We start from the raw sequence: 17,106 nt of genomic DNA, 5'->3' as shown, positions 1-17,106 counted from the left end.
CGCTCCACATGGAGGCTCAAGCCTACACACGCTCCTTCTTGGGAAAGCAGAACAAAACACATCATTTCTCCAGCACCATCCCTATAGGCACAAGCCACATCAGGCAGGACCACATGAGGGCTGCACCCACGAAGCAGTGTGGTGCAGCAGCACAATGCAAAAGCCACTGGCCTTGACAATCTGTCACTCCACCAGAACTGCCAGCCCAGAAAGCACAAAGGACCTACCACCAAGGAGGGGAGAAGGGCTGATTTCCATAGTCGGTCTGCTCCCTCCACCAGGGAGGCTGCCCCGGCCACCAGGGCCTGAAGGCACAGGAACCAGACCACCGTGCAGCGCCCTCAGCGGGAGCAAACCACCGTGCGTGGCAGTGCCCTCAGCGGGAGCAGCAGCAGGATGTGATCTGCTACGCTCTTCCTGTTCTCCCCCTGATGGGAGGCTAGAGAAGAGTCTAGAATGAGGAGCAGACAAGCACAGGCAGGCCCAGCACCCTGCACTCGGTGTCAGAGCACAAGTGTGACTCAGCCACGGCGACTCACCTTCGTCGCTCACCTGAGGTTCCACACTGCGTCGGTCTCCCTGTTGAGGGGTCAGATCAGACTTAGCTTCTCACAGTTTAACTCAGTAGTTAACTTCCACCCCTTTTGAGTTTCAGTCACTCAGAATCGGGCAGTGAAACAGGACCCTGGTGACACAAGTAAAGTAACACAGAGGCATGCCACAGCTGGGGTCTCTGGGCGCTCTCTCCCCTGCAGGAAGACACAGGGCGGGCCTGCCCACAGGGCAGCTCTGGACAGCAACAACACGAGGTGGCGGGCTGGGCTGGCATGCTCACTGCCAGGCTTCGTGAGCACATATGGCAGAGCCCCGCCCCGAGAAGCTCCTGCGCCACCTCGGGTTGGGGAGTGAGGGCTCCAGACATCTCTGAACTGTCCCCTTGGAAGGAGACCATACTCATATATCTGCATGAGTTATTTTTAAGTAATACATGATGAACCTGAGAGAGAAAAGCAAATAAACGTACCAATGCCTAACAATCTCCCTCTAATAAAATCAAACCTCGCTGCTGTCTCCTCTTATTAAAGAACCCAGGAGGGCCACGGTGCCCCAGGAGCTGATGTAAGAGAATAAGCCAAATTCTTAAGGTGAAAAGTGAACAAGACTCTGCAATACCAGCTATCTTCTCGTGAACACGTCCAGTCCTGTGGCTGGCCCCACGCAGGCTGCAGGAGCAGGTGAGAAAAGGAGCTGAACAGCACACCATGCAGCCCCATCACCTCTCTCTGTGGTCCCCACCTAATGTAGAGGGAGCCAAGCCAGGTGCCCGGACTATGCCTCCCTCCTCTCCCCACGCTTGGCCAGGGGATATGGTGCCCCCGAAACAGAGGAGGGCATCAGCAGCTGACTGACAGTGGACAGGTAGGTGGCACAGAGGATGGAGGAGCGCCAGCACCCAGGCCCAGCCATCCTCCTGAGGCAGGGGGCCAAAGGACCCCTGCTTCTGCCCAACACGGTCACGACTCCGCTCCCACTGCTGCCCTGGACTTCAGATCTGCTCTCGGGTTGAGCTACAGATGGACCCAGACATCTCTGAGGAGCTGGACCAGGTCCCACAATGTCCCGACTGCCAGATCTCAGCTGGACAGTGGGCAGCTGACTCAGGGAGACAGCCCCAAATGCCTTCCTGGCCACATGCCAGTAGCTCGGAGGTGACCACTTTTGTCAGACTATTCTGAATCCTCTGTAGTTGAAAGTGAACCTCAAAGAGGGACACAGGCAGGACAGGTCTTCCTGTGGCCACCCTCCCATCTGGATGCCACACCCAATCTTCACAAAGTTCTGGAGACCGTCACGTCACCGGACCCTCTCAGCAAGGCAAAGGGCAGCAACTGGGGTCAGTAGGGAACACACAGTGATCTTGTCCACCCAGGAGACAGAGCACGTGGAGGAGCCGCTGCCAGAACTCAGGCCCGACCACCAACCTGCTGCTTATTCTCAAGGGTAAATGAGAGGAAGGAGGCTGTCCAGTGCCCAGATGTTCCACTCACAATGTGAGTCCAGCTCCCGGTCCTGGGCGTCATTGAACAAGAGTCGAGACTGGGTTAGAGCCCACAGGGTGCCGGGCATGATGCCTGGCACCCTGTGTTACATGGTGTTAGCTTCCATTATTATCACCCCATCGCATCACTCACTGTCTGCACTCTTCCTGCCTTAGTTTGTTAATTAACAGGAACGCAGTGTTAAATGTCACCGCTAGCCAGTGTGATCAGATTGCGAGTGGAGTATGCTAATTCAGCAATAATGAGGTGGCTCAAGCGTGTACTCAGAGGGCCGTGGAATTACTGGGAGCACCCACAAAAGTACCTTGCTGTTGCAAAGATCCGAATGTCATCCATTAACAGATGGCACTCACCTCACCCTCTTCCTCTTCTTTTCATTCTAGAGCTTTCTCAAGGTCTCAAGGATGAAGATCAAATTAAATACTTCTGTTAGAAATTCTCAATCTTTTTTAAATTCTCACATTTACTAGGCCAAGCTGGGTCTGTCGACCACTTGTGTGATTTAGCGGGTTACCTGGCATGCTGTGGCAAATCTGATAAACACAGCTATTCTGTTTCGCTGCATTGGAAAAAATAGAAGTTTTAATTCAACAACTGGAATCCTATGAAAAAGAGATTCGGAAGCAACAGTAGGATTCACTCTGCAATTGTGAGCAACCAGGAGGTTCTGAAGCTGCCCCGCTGAGACCTGGCTGAGGTGGCACAGGAGGACCCGTTCCCAGCTATCTCAGGGGCTGGGATGCCTGTAGTCCCGACTCCTTGAGAGGCTGAGGTGGGAGTCTCCCTCGAGCCCAGGAACTGGAGGCCAGCTAGACAACACAGCGAGGCCCAGTCTCACAAATATAATGAAGGGAAAAGAGTCAGCTGAGCCATAGGCCATGCTCCACCACTGTTTTGAACCCTGCTGCTGAGGTAGCAAAAGCAGCGCTGTGGATTTATTAAACTGTGAACTCTTCCCTTGGCACTAGCCGCTCAGTGGGGATTCTAAAACAGAGGGGTAAGTCTGATGCTTCTGCCTCCGTGTAAACTGTGACCCTGCTGGTGACAGTCACACAGGATTCAGGCACTTTCCTGGCAAACATACGAAACCGGCTTTGGGGAATTAACATGTCGTATCTGTGCTGACTTCAGGACCCTCGACCCTAAAACTATCCAGCTAACAGCAGGAGCAGGTGGTGGAAGCTAGAACCCCGCCCTCGTCCCTGTGGCCTCCCAGGTCCAGGGGAAGCAATGCCCCTCTCTCTGAGCGCAGGCTTGCTGAGCCCACTCAGCTCACCACTGCCCTCAGCCACACTTCTGCGGGATGCCAGGAGAGTTCAGCTTCCCGTTTCCTGGTGTCTCCACTTTTGAAGGCTCCCAGGTCACAAAAAGCAAACATTAAATAAATGCAGGTTCTTTGCTCTTGTCCGTCTCTCATTTGCTTCAGGGTCTCAGCCTATGAGCCCAGGGAGGGTGAGAAATCACCCCTCTAGGAGCAGAGAAGTCTCCTCTTGTTTCAGGCTGGGCTCTGTGTGCTGTGACGTGTCCCTAGACACACACGGCATAACTTGGTCCTTCCCTCTCCTGGGCTCACCTCCTTCCACTCAGCTGTCTCCTTCCCATTTCCCTGAGCCCCTTCTGATTCCCATTTCTCTCTAGCTTCCACATGAGAGAAAACACTGACCCTCGACGTTCTGAGTCTGCCTCATTTGCTCAGTGGGATGCTCTACAGTTCCACCCACTTACTGGCAAATGCCATCATTTCACCCTTTGTGGCTGAGTCGAATGCCACCGTGCACACACCACATTCTTCACCCCTTCACCTGCGATGCTGAGGGCACCGGGCTGGCTCCATACCAGGTGAGTGTGGACCGAGCTGCTACGGCTCCACTCAACAGCAGGCCCCTGACCACCCTCCCTGCTGGCTCCAGGCAACCACACACTTTATGCTGACTGCAGGCCCCACTGCACAGTGACTTCTGCCTCCATGTTTGTCTCTTCCAGACACTTCCAATACACAGCATCACATATGTAATCCAGGGACCCAGCACGCATTGAGGGTCACCCATGTTGAAGCATGAATCAGCACCTCGTTCCCTGTGGTCAGATAACATTCCCTCGAAGAGGACCTCTGTCGTTGGTGGTGCCCTCCCCTTTCCAGTGGAGAAGGACAGGGAGACAATGGTGCTGTCAGAAACCAGCCAGTGCTGTCCACTCTGCAGAGGCTCAAGGCTTGCCACCGGGGCACCAATGGCCCTGCCACTGTCAAACTCAGCCCAGACTCGGTGCAGGGCGGGCATGGGGCCTCCTGATAAGCTGATACTCTGCCACCTCTGGAAGGACGGCTGGGCCCCAAACAGCCCACAGAGCCAGGCTCTGGGTTGCGCGGGTTGTGCAGCCTGGGCCACTGAGCCAGAGCCAGCAGGCTGGACGTTGTCCATCGTCCCTACCACTGTGCTTTCTACTCCCTCCACAGGAACCCGACCCTCTCCTCTCACCCGTCTGGAGTCCACGGTCCCAGCTCTGCATGGGGCAGGTTGTTCCAAGCCATCCTGTGTGTCCTCCAGCACCAGGCCCTTCTCCGTTGCTAGGTGCTTGTCTTTAGGCATCAGACTTTCAACTCAGGTTCCTTTGGTGCCTCTTCACACTTCTCTTCTTTTAACAACACATGCTCAGATGAAAAGTTTCGTGAACATAAACTAAGTCACTGCCCAGAGTCGACGATTCCCAGCTTGGCGTCTGTGCGCACAGTGCTGGGGAGTGACCCAGAGATCCTCGTGCCGGGCAATACCCCACCATGAATCACACCAGCCCAGGGTGCTTCTCCCACCTCTTCTCCTGCTCCTATTTTGCATGACTTTCATGTCACACAATCAGTTTTCCTGAGCTTCTCCTTTCACATTCTACCATCTGCGCTTTCTGATGATGTTCGCTCAGCTTTCCCACAGCTGCGACCCAAAGGCCTGACAAGAACAAGGTGGAGGAGGAAAAGTTCACCCTGGCTCCAGTCCTGGTGGCTAACTCCACAGCTCTGGGCCCGAGGGAGGCATCACATCCTGGGGCAAGGGCTCGGCCAAGGAAAGCAGCTCAGGATGGCAACCAGGACCAGAGACAGTGAGCGCCACTCCCCAAACCACACCCCAGGACCCGCCTCCTCCGGTCGTCCCTACCTGCCTGCGGTGAGCACCTGGTAACCCACCTCTGTGGACGGATGCCCTCATCAAGTTAGAGCTCTCCTGGTCTAACCGTTTCACCTGGGAAGATTTCTGCACTGTCTCACACTCCTCAGACCTAAACCACAACAGCTATAAATGACTTTTGTATACTTCCTTTTTAATATTTGAATCAAGAATGTAACATCAAAAAAAATAAACCTTTAATTTTAAGTATTACAGATATGTTCACTGTTTTCAAAAATAATATCAAAATCACTGTGCACTGGAAGTTTCTTTGGTATTTTGAACTATGGATTATTTCTCGGAGTTTATCCTTATAAATCAAATGACTAAGTCACAGCTATAGAGCTCGCAAGGCCACTGATCTGGCAGGCTGATCCCCATGGTGCCGTGCTGACTGGGGTTGCGATGGGCAGTGTGCGACGCTATTTCCCTCCCAGCCGGAGGATGACCTTTGCCTAATCTCTGGAAACCTATTCCTATTTTTGGATGTGTCCCATTTACAGTTATTGCCAAGGAATCAAATCCACTTTAAAAATCTGAAACCTGTTTTCCTAACATTTAGGATACCTGCATTAACTACATCTGAAGTCTCTTTTCCAGATTGATAAAAGGGCTTTGTCTTAAGATGCACATTCAAAACAGTTTTTCTCTAATGACCAGAATCATTTCAGTTTACTTTCTTTTTCAACTTTCAAGTAAAATAATATACAATGACATGAGATCTAACAGCCTGACCATTTTTAAGTGGCCTATTGTTGTCCAACCACAGCCACCATCCATCTCCAGGACTCCTGCCTTCCCCATCTGGACCTCCAGACCCATGAGCCACAGTTCATCTCCCCTCCCCTCCACCAGCTCCGGCCAAGCTCCCTCTGTCTCCTCTGTGAACTCCAGGGACTTCGCGGAAGTGGAACCCTCACTGACATCACATCCCGAGACCATCCGAGCTGCAGCAGTGACAGTGACCTTGCTTTCTAAGGGTGACTAAGGCTCCTCTGCACTCATGGCCACACTGTGTTCACGTGTCCGTCCATCAACAGACACTAGGGTCGCTCACACTGTTAGACACTGCGAATAATGCTGCAGTGACCAGGGGTGAGCAAGCACCTTTCCGAGCCCCTGTCTCGATCCCTCTGGGTGTGCACCCAGAAGTGGGCCTCCTGTAGCAAACCCAGCCATGACTTTCCACGGAGCAGCCAGACTGATGTCCATAGCACTGCACCGATTTGCATTCCCAACTCCCCCAGATCCATGCCAACACTTGTCTCTCCTGCTTTCTTATAATAGCCATCTTCATGGGTATGAATTGGTAAATATGTTTACCTTTTGGATTTCTGTATAAAGTATCACCTACATTTTAATATTTACTAACAAGATCCATTGGGCCTTCTGAAAACACAATAAGATAATAGGGATTTACATTTCCATGTGTAATCCAAGAGAAGGGAAGGGAAGGATGAGAGAGAGGCCTGGGTCTCACTGCAGAATACTCTGGATGCCACTCTGCAGTCCGTTCCATGGCCACCCACCATCCTCACTGTAGCTGCCTGGCCATACCTGTCTGCCCCAACCAGCCGTCCAGCTCAACTGCAGTCACCATGGCAACCACAGATCCAGGCCACTAAGGCAGAATGCTGCACTCTCCCCATGGCTGCAGACTCACAGGGCTGAGATGGCAGCCGGCTCTGCTGTGTTCTAGACAAAAAGAGCATTAAGACGACAGCAAACGTGGTCTGCTGAGACAAACAAAGCTGAGTGTTCACATCTACATGCAAACTGCTTTTCTTATCCAAAGCAAAGCTACTATCTTAGTATAATATTGATAAAATTCTATGTTAGGGAGGCAAGCTGGGGATCATGAAGAAAAGCCTAGGAAGTTCACAGCACAATGCCCGGCCTGCTTTTTGTTGAGGGAGGGAAGACAGAGGTATGGCTTTTATTTTGCTGGTTTAAGTATGTCTCCAATTAGATTAGACACACACACCTGCTTCCTTTATCGTAAAAATGTTGAGTTCAGGCAGATAACATTTTTAATATAATTTTTTAATGCTGCCTCCAAATAAAAGCTACACAAGGTACATCCTAAGGAGCCCAGAGCCATTCTAAGGAGCCCAGCACCTGTTCCCACCCTGCCACCCACCTAGCTTCTACCTGCCCCCCAATCCAGGTCACTGAACACCCCCCGGCCAAAAATAAAAAGCACAAAGCAGAATGCTCCACACTGTCCGCAGTATATTCTCCCCATTTCCAGGTAACCTCCCTCTTGCCACCATGTGAGCCTCTAGGACAAACAGGCAAACACACATAGCTCCCAGCCTGACACTCCTGCTCCGGGACCAGGCCTGGGCCCACCACGGGGTGCGGAGTGGCTTTTTCTTGCCTTTCGGAACCCCAAAGGGGATTTACATGAAGCTGTAAATTTACACCTGGGCTCAAGGAAGGGCTCACCTTGGACTCATAAACAGGCCCTGCAAGGCCGCTCCTCAACGCTGGTGCCTTCCTCTGTAAGGTGTCCCCCACAGGCACCTCTGTGGTGCAGAGGATCTGAGTGGATATGAGGGGCACCTGGGCCTGATCGTAACTGGCAGCTGCAGACCTTGGCAGTGACCCCCTCTCCCAATCTACAGACAGACAATGAGCAGCAAGCTGAGACAGGAGGGTACGTCGCTCATAAACCTGCATGTGCTTCCCTGGAGGCACCGGGACCCAGCCTCACTCAGAAAAAGTAGCTATGAACACTGCTGTGGGGGGGTCTGGTTTAACGTCCTCCTTTCCACGTTCACACTGCAAAATGCCCCAAATTTGCCACTCATCAAACAAGAGGGGCCCTCTGCACATGTCCACCCTGTGATACCAAGTCACCTAGCCCCTCCTGAACAGGAGGCTCATGCTCCCGGCCTCTCCTGCCTGGCAGAAGAGGAACTCAAACTCATCAACTGATAGCCAAGGGGTGAGGAGTGTGAAAAGAAGAAAAGCCACGAGCAGGTCACATCTCACCATTTCCCTGTCCCATCTGGGCCTCTCTCCCACCTCCTGCTGCAGAGCTTCTTGTGAGCCACCCTAAAACATGTGTCCCTGAGGCAGACCATGGGCACGTGCACACGTCTGCATGTGAATGCCCCACGCACTCCATCCACAGCGTCACGCTCGACACCTCCTCCAGGCTTGGTGGGCCTCCTGGAGTCCTGCTGGGCAGGAGAGGCAGACCAGAGCCTCCGCAGTGGCACAGGAGCTTCACTTACCATTTACACAGGCCTCAGACGATCCACAAAGGCCATCCTCAAGCAGGCAGCCTGGGCAGAAAAGACAGAGAAGAAAAGGAGTCAGCGTGAGGGAAAGACCGGCCTGAGGCCACGCACCTGCGTGCTCAAGAGCTTCGGGAAAGGCATGGGCCCCAAGGAAGGCTCCTCAGGCTGTTCATTCCAGACGATGCAGGGTCACTCTGAAGCCTGGACAACACCCCTGCGTGGAGGGTGTGGCACAGCCGGCTCCTAGGCCGCAGTGACACCATGGGCCTGTCCGTCTATGCAGACGCCTCCCTGCTGGGACAGACTCACAGGGCTCAGGGCTGAGCTGAGGGTGGGCAACGGCATCCACCACTGAGAAGAGAAAGGACTGAGCGAGGGAGAAGAGGAGCCCCTGGGCCATGCAGGGGCCACCACGCTCTCAAGAGCAAAGTGCCCACCATGGCCACAGACGGAAGAGAGGCAGGGGAATGGATGAATGAAAAGGAGTCAGACGCTGGTGCCAACGACCCCAGAGAAGCAGCACAGGACACGGAGCTGCTCACCAAATGCCTCTGCCCCACCCCGCAGAGTGCCCATGGTGCCTCGGGTGAGGCAGGAAGCCGATTCAGTGGTGAGGCCTCTGCTCAAAGCAGCGGGAGGGTGGCAAAGGTTGATGTCCCCCTCTCTGATGAGCACACCTTGAACACAGAGAAAAGACATCAAGGAACATCTCCCCTGGGTACGCTGAGCAAGCAGGTGAAGGTGTGAGCATGGAGACCTCCAGAAATGGGAACCCACCATCAGCTCAGATGAGGACCTGCCCCAGCTGCCAACAAAAACTGGGTGTGTTCTGAGCACACGTGCTTTAAACAGAACCAAGAACGCTCACCTGCCGCAGCCCTGCCATCACTCCTGCTCCTCCAACTGGAAGATCCTATGCGTCCACAAAGACCCTTCCAGAAGGCCCGTGGAGTGCCCTGACGGGCATGGAGGAGGCCAGTTCTACAAGGCATCCTCAGGACTTACACACTGTACTGGGATCACCAATTTAAGGACACATCTTCCTCTCCTGACCAAGGGGTTCTTGTGGCTATAAACCCTGTAATTTGTGGACTGTCATTTTCACTGAATAAACTTAGCCCTTAATTGTAAAATCTCGATCCTGGCTTATGAAAATATGGAAACTTATTATGGTATGTACAAACATGAAAAATAAACTGATAAAGCAATGTCACAACTGTAAAAAAAGAGAGAAACCCTGAATTTATCTTTGTATCCTTTGCTCCTTCTGTGGCCACCCAGGTGTCTCCAGTGCTAAAGAGTAAATGAATGAATGAAAAAGAAAGTTGAGAAAGTTGTTAATTCCAAAGGAATCCACCCAGAGTGACTTAAAAGATTCCAGCCATTAACTTCCTCATTCAGGAGTTGGTCTGAAATACTCACAGCTGCAGCGTCTGATCACTTCAAACACACGCGGGTAGAGAAGACGCAAAACCAGGATCTGCAGACGATGTAAAACTGAACACCACCCAGAACTAAAGAAGCACAGAAGTATCAAAAGTTCATGGGAGTGGACGGTGTCCTTCAACCTTACGAATGTCCCAAAGGACAAAGCAGTGGCTTCTGGGGGCTGTTGCTCTCTCCTCCTCAGGAGTCCGGGTGAGACCCAGGGGAGACGCTCCCCACCCACCAGCCCCACACAAACTTCCCACTAGAGCAGACACTTGAGGCCAGAGACCTGGAACTCAACACGGCAGCCTCTAAGAGGCGTGTTTCTGAAGTGACCTCATTGAGGACAGCACTTCACGCCTTGATCCCACTCCCAGCAGACTTGCTTCCACTGCTTTACCCTTTACCCTTTCCCCGCCATCTCCACTTCCTTCCTCTCACTCCCATCTCACTCCCAGGACTATCTTCCTTCGCTGGACAAGCCTCTGTGCCAACCAGTGTGATAAGAGACTGTAATGGTGGCAGCAAAGCCTGGCACAGCAGACGCAGAGGCGGGAGAGGAGGCCTGGATGCCAGGATGGCCACAACCAGGCCTGAGAAAGGCATGTGGCTCGTCTCGCCCCTCATAAAACTGAGGCCAGATGAGTCAATGCCTGGAATCCTCTCCCACCTGACCCCCAAGTCACCCCGAATTGCAGCCCCAGGGAGCCCCCCCAGCCGCAGGCACTGGCTACCTCCCACCTCTCCCCAGCCCAGGTGTGCAGAGGTTCGGGGGACCTGAAGGTGGAGGATGGGACCCTGTGGGAAGTTAAACCATAACGTCGCAGCACTGTTCCATGTCCTGTCCACTCAACCGCCAGCATCAACACAGCGCACACCCAGCGCCCACAGAAGACCTGGAGGAGGCAGGGCAGACGCAGAGCTCCGGCCAGGACTCACATTCCAGAGTTCTAGTTCCCATGTGGAAATGGCAGATGACAGAGCACTGCTAGAACAGGCCCAGGGACAAAGCCTGCCGCTGCTTCCTGTCACCCCCCAACCACGGCAGACCAGGAGATGTGACCAGACGAGATGTGCATTGCAATAAACCTTTGACTTCTAACCATGGAACATCAGGAAGTCAGCAGCACCCACCAAATTGTGACTTTCTCTGGGAACTGACAATCGCGTACCTCAAAAAGACCTCCCACTCCTGGATGATGACAGCAGCAATGCTGCACGTGGTTTATCATCCAAGTCGCCGATGCGATGCCGGTTTCATTCTGCCAGTCGATGCACTAACTTGACTGCTAATTTATGTGTGTTATTTGCTCTAAAATCATTTCCGTGTAAATACCAGCCACCTCCTAAGAGTAACTGTCACCACAGATCATCAAGAGAAAGACATTTTGCCAGCAGACACTGGTCCCCTGCACTGGCCAGCCCAGTGTGCTCCTGACTCAGCCCTGCCCCACTAGGGGCCAGCAGTAGCCCCAGCAACATGCCTGCCCTCCTCATGAATGGATTCAAGCCAGATGTCAGTCTTAAACCAAGTACTTCATCCATCAAGAGTCCAGAGAGGGCACACGTCCTGTATGTGCCACCACTGTCACCTTGCACACACATGTGCGTGTGCCCTGTACACCAAAGGCATGCATGAGCACACTGTGTGCATGAGCATACACACATGCTTTGACCACTTGGTTCTAACTCTCTTTCGTTTTCTCAGAGTAGTGAGCAGTGTTTTGACACCATCCTGGAGTCTCTTTTTGCTCATTGTTTTCAAAATGAAAATGAATCCGGTTCTGTAAGGAACCAGTCCAGATCTGCCTCTTCTGCCCCTCCCCGCAGAGATCCATTCACGAAGCTCTGTCTTGCAGGGAAATGGTGACCTGAGGTCAAGCCTCCCTTGCCGACGCCGCAGGACATGGGCCTCACCTGTGCAGGCCTCCCTTTCCTAGGCCTCAGGACACTGGCAGGGCGGTCTTGAACCCAGGACCTTCCTGGGCCCATCTTTCCCCCTGTGAGGGAACTGAGATGATGACCCCACCTGCCCTCAGTACTTGACAGAGGCCTCCAGACCACTGCGAACCCACAACAGCATGAGGACGTGGTAAGTTTCACTACCTAATATAAGAAAAATAAATCCTCTCATCAAAAAAATAAGCATTTCCCTCTCAGGCAGCTCACATGAACAGAGCTGGTGATTTTGGATCTCCTACCGAGCAGCTACAGGACAAATTTTTATGAACTGATTTTTACAAACTGATAATGCTTCAGAAACCAAGGGAGAATCAGTATTATAGCCAAATACAACTATAGAACAGTCTACCTGGCATGCAGGTTGTGTGGCATGTGTTAATAACATGTATATTCTTGGTTTCTCAACGCTAACTGTCAACAAATAACAAAGGGCTTCCCTTTTCCGACTCCTCCAACCCAGTGCTAACTACTGATGTAACCATGTCCCCAGGGAAGCGTGACTCCAGCTAGGCCAAGACCAGCCAGTCCTCAGACCCAGCTTTGACGCACACTTCCTGCACCATCTCAGGCCCTTCCAGAGCCCAGTCACCTATCACCATTCCCGTTTTTACACTGGGGAATGAGGCCAGCTACACCCACAGCCTGACACGTGGGGAATGGCAGAACCAGGCACAGCCTCCTTCCCACTGTCTGAGGTAAGAGGCTTGCAGCCCTCACCCACGCGCATTCACGCAGGTGCACATCTCGGGGGACCGAGGAAGGGTGAAACCCCAGGGATGCTCATCATGTCCCAAGTCCCCAGGTTTATCCCAGTGGCGATTTTCCTGGGCAAGGTTCTAGCGCACGTCCAGGTGACAGGGTCAGGGTGCTGCCATATCCAGTCCTGGGGGGTTCCTCCTTTAACGGGTCCTCGGTGAGGAGGTTGCATCTGGTGAGGCTGATGCGCTCCAGAGACTGGTGTTCCTGACATGATTTGGCAAGTTTGATCAGTTGGCAGAGTAAGCTCTTCATCCCTTTATGCATGGCTGTTCTGGAGAGATGAGAGCTGTTGACTTGTGCAAACAAGCTATGGAGTCACCTTGGCTCTGGTACTCAAAATAGAGTAGCTCATGGCAAACTGTAGCTTCACAAGATGGAATAACTCAGGTTCACGTACCACCGGAGAACTACTCTTCTATCCACCATGGAGTCACTCAGGGCAGGCACAGTCGGCCTTCCACACTCAGGATGGAGAGACTTTTTTAAATTTTTGGTCTTAATTTGATGTATATTCTGATCATTTGTTCTCCATGAACTTGGACCATTTCCCTTCTGCTGGAAGCTGTGATCTGGCTCTCCGATGTCTAAATCACAGTGACATATTAGTTGTACAAAGTGCTAGGTGCAGCACTCTATACAGGAACACAAGTATCACCTCCTCAGAAAAGCAGATAGGAATGAGCAGAACTTTCAATGTAGTTGGGCAGCCTTCCTACAGCAGCACTCTGGGCCCTTCAGTGACTCTCTGAGACGGATCCTGAACTTTGGGATCCTCTCCATAGTGGTCTGTCAGGCCAGTGCAGACACCTCCGTGACAGTCACAGCAGCCCCAGTCAGCCTTAGGCCCAGAGCTGGGTACAAACACCCTCTGCCAACTCACTGAGTTCCTGCACAAGCAGACCCAAGAGTCTGGCCTCCTTCACGTCCTGTCACTCCCCATCGGGCCTCCCAGACCTGGGCACCCCCTGTTTGCCACACCTGGTCTCTGATGCAATGCTGCCTTCCTCCCCCTGGGCAGCACCTCCTCCAGAACAGGAGGTTCCTGCGCTTCCACATCAAGGCCTGGGACGGCTGCAAGCTGGCGGATGCTCACGAGCCACTGACTTGAGGCCTGAGGCAATCAACTGCTGAAGGAGAAGCCACTAAGGGCCTCAATTCTGAAGTGACAACTCTGTAACCTCAGCAATAACCTCTTCTTAGCTCAACTAGCTCTATGCTCCTTAAAGTGCGCTGAAAGCCCGCAGTGACAGCCTCCAGGCATCTTGAAGTCCTCACATCAGTCCTCGCTAGGCAGCGAGAGCCCTCCCCCATATCCTCCTGTCCAGGACAACAGGAGGAGTCTGGCTGAGGGCAGGAATCAGTCTCGACTCTTCCACCATGACCACAGGCTCTCCGACAGATGGAGACAGTTGGAATGCGGCCCCTCCAAAGCCCAAGGGTAATCTCAATCAAGGAGGAAAGTGGGCGAGCTCCCATGAAGGCCACAGTCCCCGGTGGTGGAAAGGTAGTCCCTGGCTCAGCCTCTTCTGCATGGGTCAACTCACCATCCACTGGCAGCTGGAAATGCACACCAACAGGGATGAGCCACTGCACATTCCTGGAGAGGACTCCAGGGACCGTGAACACCACCACTGGCCTCCTCAAAGGCACCCTGTGCCAGTGCTCTTAGCTCTGTCTCTACAGGGACATCTCCATGCACAGGAGCTGAGAAGGATGGGGATGCCCACACTCCTCTCGCTCCTGCAGAGATCGCCCTGGTTGAAAAGGGAGTCTCTACCCTGAGGCAGTCCCTGCTCTTGACTCCCCTCTACATAGTTTCTCACACCAAAGGACTACGTGGCCCCACTAGAGGATGGCCAAGGAGCTGGACACCAGCAAAGCCATCAAGTTCTGTGGTTATAGATCTTTATTTTATTTATTTATTTTTATGTGGTGCTGAGGATCGAACTCAGGGCCTGGCACACACTAGACTAGCGCTCTACCACTGAGCCCCAACCCTAGCCCAAGTTCTGTGATACTTTTTCAGAAAAATTAAACGTCTTACTTTGGGTAACTTCCTTAATCTCAAGTTCTTAACTACACAAATTTCTTTAAACTCTCTTGAGAATAAGAAATTGTACTGAATTAATACGTTTAAGAAAATTCTACCGTGATTTTTTGTTTTACTGTTTTAAAGCCCAGGGGCTATCAGCACTGTACATTCTTGCTTCATCAGTTTGAGGATGTGATGTGTTGACCTCAACTGGATCGACTCTGAATGTCATTTTAATTGTCTCTGTCTTTGTCCTAATTTCCTGAAATGGAACCTTCAAAAGGATATTTGCTGAACAATTATTTTGGATTAAGAAAGCATTTCTAAACTTCTTCCATTGGACAGGGTTAAAAGCTTTTTAAAAAATACAAGGTGGAGAGCCTCGAGTATCACACTGGGGCCAGGAGACAGAGTCGGGAAGCAGTCTTGAAGGACTTCAGCTGGTGACATCCACACCTGTGTCAGAACACAGCACGCCCCACGAGAGACCACGCGAGGTGAGAAAAGCGGGTTGCTGATAGATGGGTCACAACCTCCCGGAGGCAGGTACTTTGGAAACGTGACTGCGTGGTGAGCTAGGCTCTCAGCGGTCTGGGCTGGCGCCGGGTGGGTAGGTGAAGGAGCGGGAAATCCAGTTCAGCTTCACGGCCACTCTTGATGCTCTCATCCCACAGACAGCCACCTACCATCTCAGGACCCTGCTTAGGAAATTCAGATCATGTCGTCAGCATCACCTGATGGAGCATAGTATTTTTCAAAGTTTAATGTGCATACGGACCACCTGGAGAACCTGTTTAATTCTGTGGCTGGGAAGAGCTGCGATTCTGCATTTCTAACGAGCACCTGGTGAGTCAGTGCCTGCTGGTGTGCATACCCCACGCTACGGAGCAAGAGTAAAACATGTGGAAATAATTCCTAATCTAAAAACTCAGATCAGCACATTATTAAAGACTGCATTATAAAGTACCATTTAACAACTCTGATTTTTTGAGAGGGATCCAAATTTCTTATTATCCCAAACAATAAATGACATACCTTAATCAAATTATTTTAACCTAAATATGTAGAGGAAATTATAGATCAACTAATTTCTACAAATAGATTAGGTTTAGCTTTAAGAATAGATTCATATTTAAATGTACATTGCAATTTAATTAGGATTAAAAAGAAAGAAACTGCTTCCTTGACCTATATTTAGAATTCTTAAACTTTAAGCTCAAAAAAGGAATCAAAGCTTTTTAATAATCTCACCTGTTTTCAATAAGAATGTCTGCTCTCTGGATACCAAATATTCACCCAAATAATTGTGGGTGAGCGGTGTCTTCAGGGCTAAGATGAAAACCCAGAATAGACCTGCGGATACTGCACTCCCCTCTTCCAATGCTGACATCCGAACAGCTGGGCAGCCAGACCACCCCACGGGAGATGGCAGAGGATGCGACTGACAACTGAGGAGAGGGCAAAGACGGCTTTCAAACCCCTCTGCTTACACTGTTTCCCCCTGCTGCCCACTGAGGAGGAACAGCTACTGAACTCTGCAGTACAACCAGCCACCCAGCACCCAGCACCCAGCACCCAGCAAGGCCTAGCGATGCAAGTGACGTGCTGCTGGTGTTACTGGGAGAGGATTTGGGGGTGACTATGTTGGCATATGTGAGTCGGAACCGCGGTCTTCACCACTGGACTTCTCAGAATCTAGGAGATTCCGAAAGGCTGCTCCCCTTCAGAAGGAGAACCTGCAGACCGTGTTTGCCAAGCTCCTCTCGCCAGGACCTGGCACGGCGCTCAGCATGCACCCTTCCCTTCCCCCTCTTCCTCAGACCAGCCCTTGAATGTTTTAGTTTGGCTCATCTTCAGTTAAAGTACCTCCTGCTCCATTATCTGACATGGGTCCAAACACCTTCCTGACCACATGCTGCTCTGGAGGCTGCCCACCGTCAGGACAGGATCGATGTGTAAGAACCCAGCGTAGGACTTCAGGAGGGCAAAGCCCTTGTGCAGTGAAGGATGTGGTCCCTCCTGATGATGCAGGCCCATTACGAGCGCTGGAGTCCACTCTGGCCCTGGAGACAGGTGAAGGAGTAGCTGCAGTCTCACCCACCCAGTACTGGCGAACTCAGAGTAGGCAGGCCATGCCCATGGGCCGAGTCCCACGGCCACACACTTTTTAAGTAAGGTTTTCTTGGAAATAGCCCTGCCTGCTTGCTCACATATTCTCCCATAGCCACTTTTTTTCTGACAACAGCACAACTCAACAATGTGACAGAAACTGGCCTGAAAAACGTATCCACCTGGAGCACATCACTTATTCTCTCTGTACCTGTTTACTTAAAACACTACTGGGAATTGTTCATACCATAAAAGCCTACCAAGTTAAGAAAATGCATAAAAATCACAAAGAATAAACAGCAGTTATTCCCAACATAATGTCTCTACTAGCATTTTGGTTTTCAGGTTTT

The 17,106-nt window shown here is 51.8% G+C and overlaps 1 protein-coding gene across 1 annotated transcript in view; it reads right to left on the bottom strand.

The window, feature by feature from the left end:
* The window catches only part of Ptprn2 (protein tyrosine phosphatase receptor type N2), a 718,290-nt gene that overhangs the window by 643,332 nt on the left and 57,852 nt on the right, over positions 1 to 17,106 (bottom strand). Inside the window, exon 2 of the mRNA XM_076835049.2 lies at positions 8,461 to 8,511. Within this exon, the coding sequence (XP_076691164.2) occupies positions 8,461 to 8,511 (51 nt within the window). The remainder of the gene's footprint in view (positions 1 to 8,460; positions 8,512 to 17,106) is intronic.

The sequence above is a fragment of the Callospermophilus lateralis genome, chromosome 1 (genome assembly GCF_048772815.1).
Source record: "Callospermophilus lateralis isolate mCalLat2 chromosome 1, mCalLat2.hap1, whole genome shotgun sequence".
Taxonomy (NCBI): Eukaryota; Metazoa; Chordata; class Mammalia; order Rodentia; family Sciuridae; genus Callospermophilus; species Callospermophilus lateralis.
Note: the sequence above shows the minus strand (reverse complement) of the source record. Positions and strands in the feature narration are given on the sequence as shown.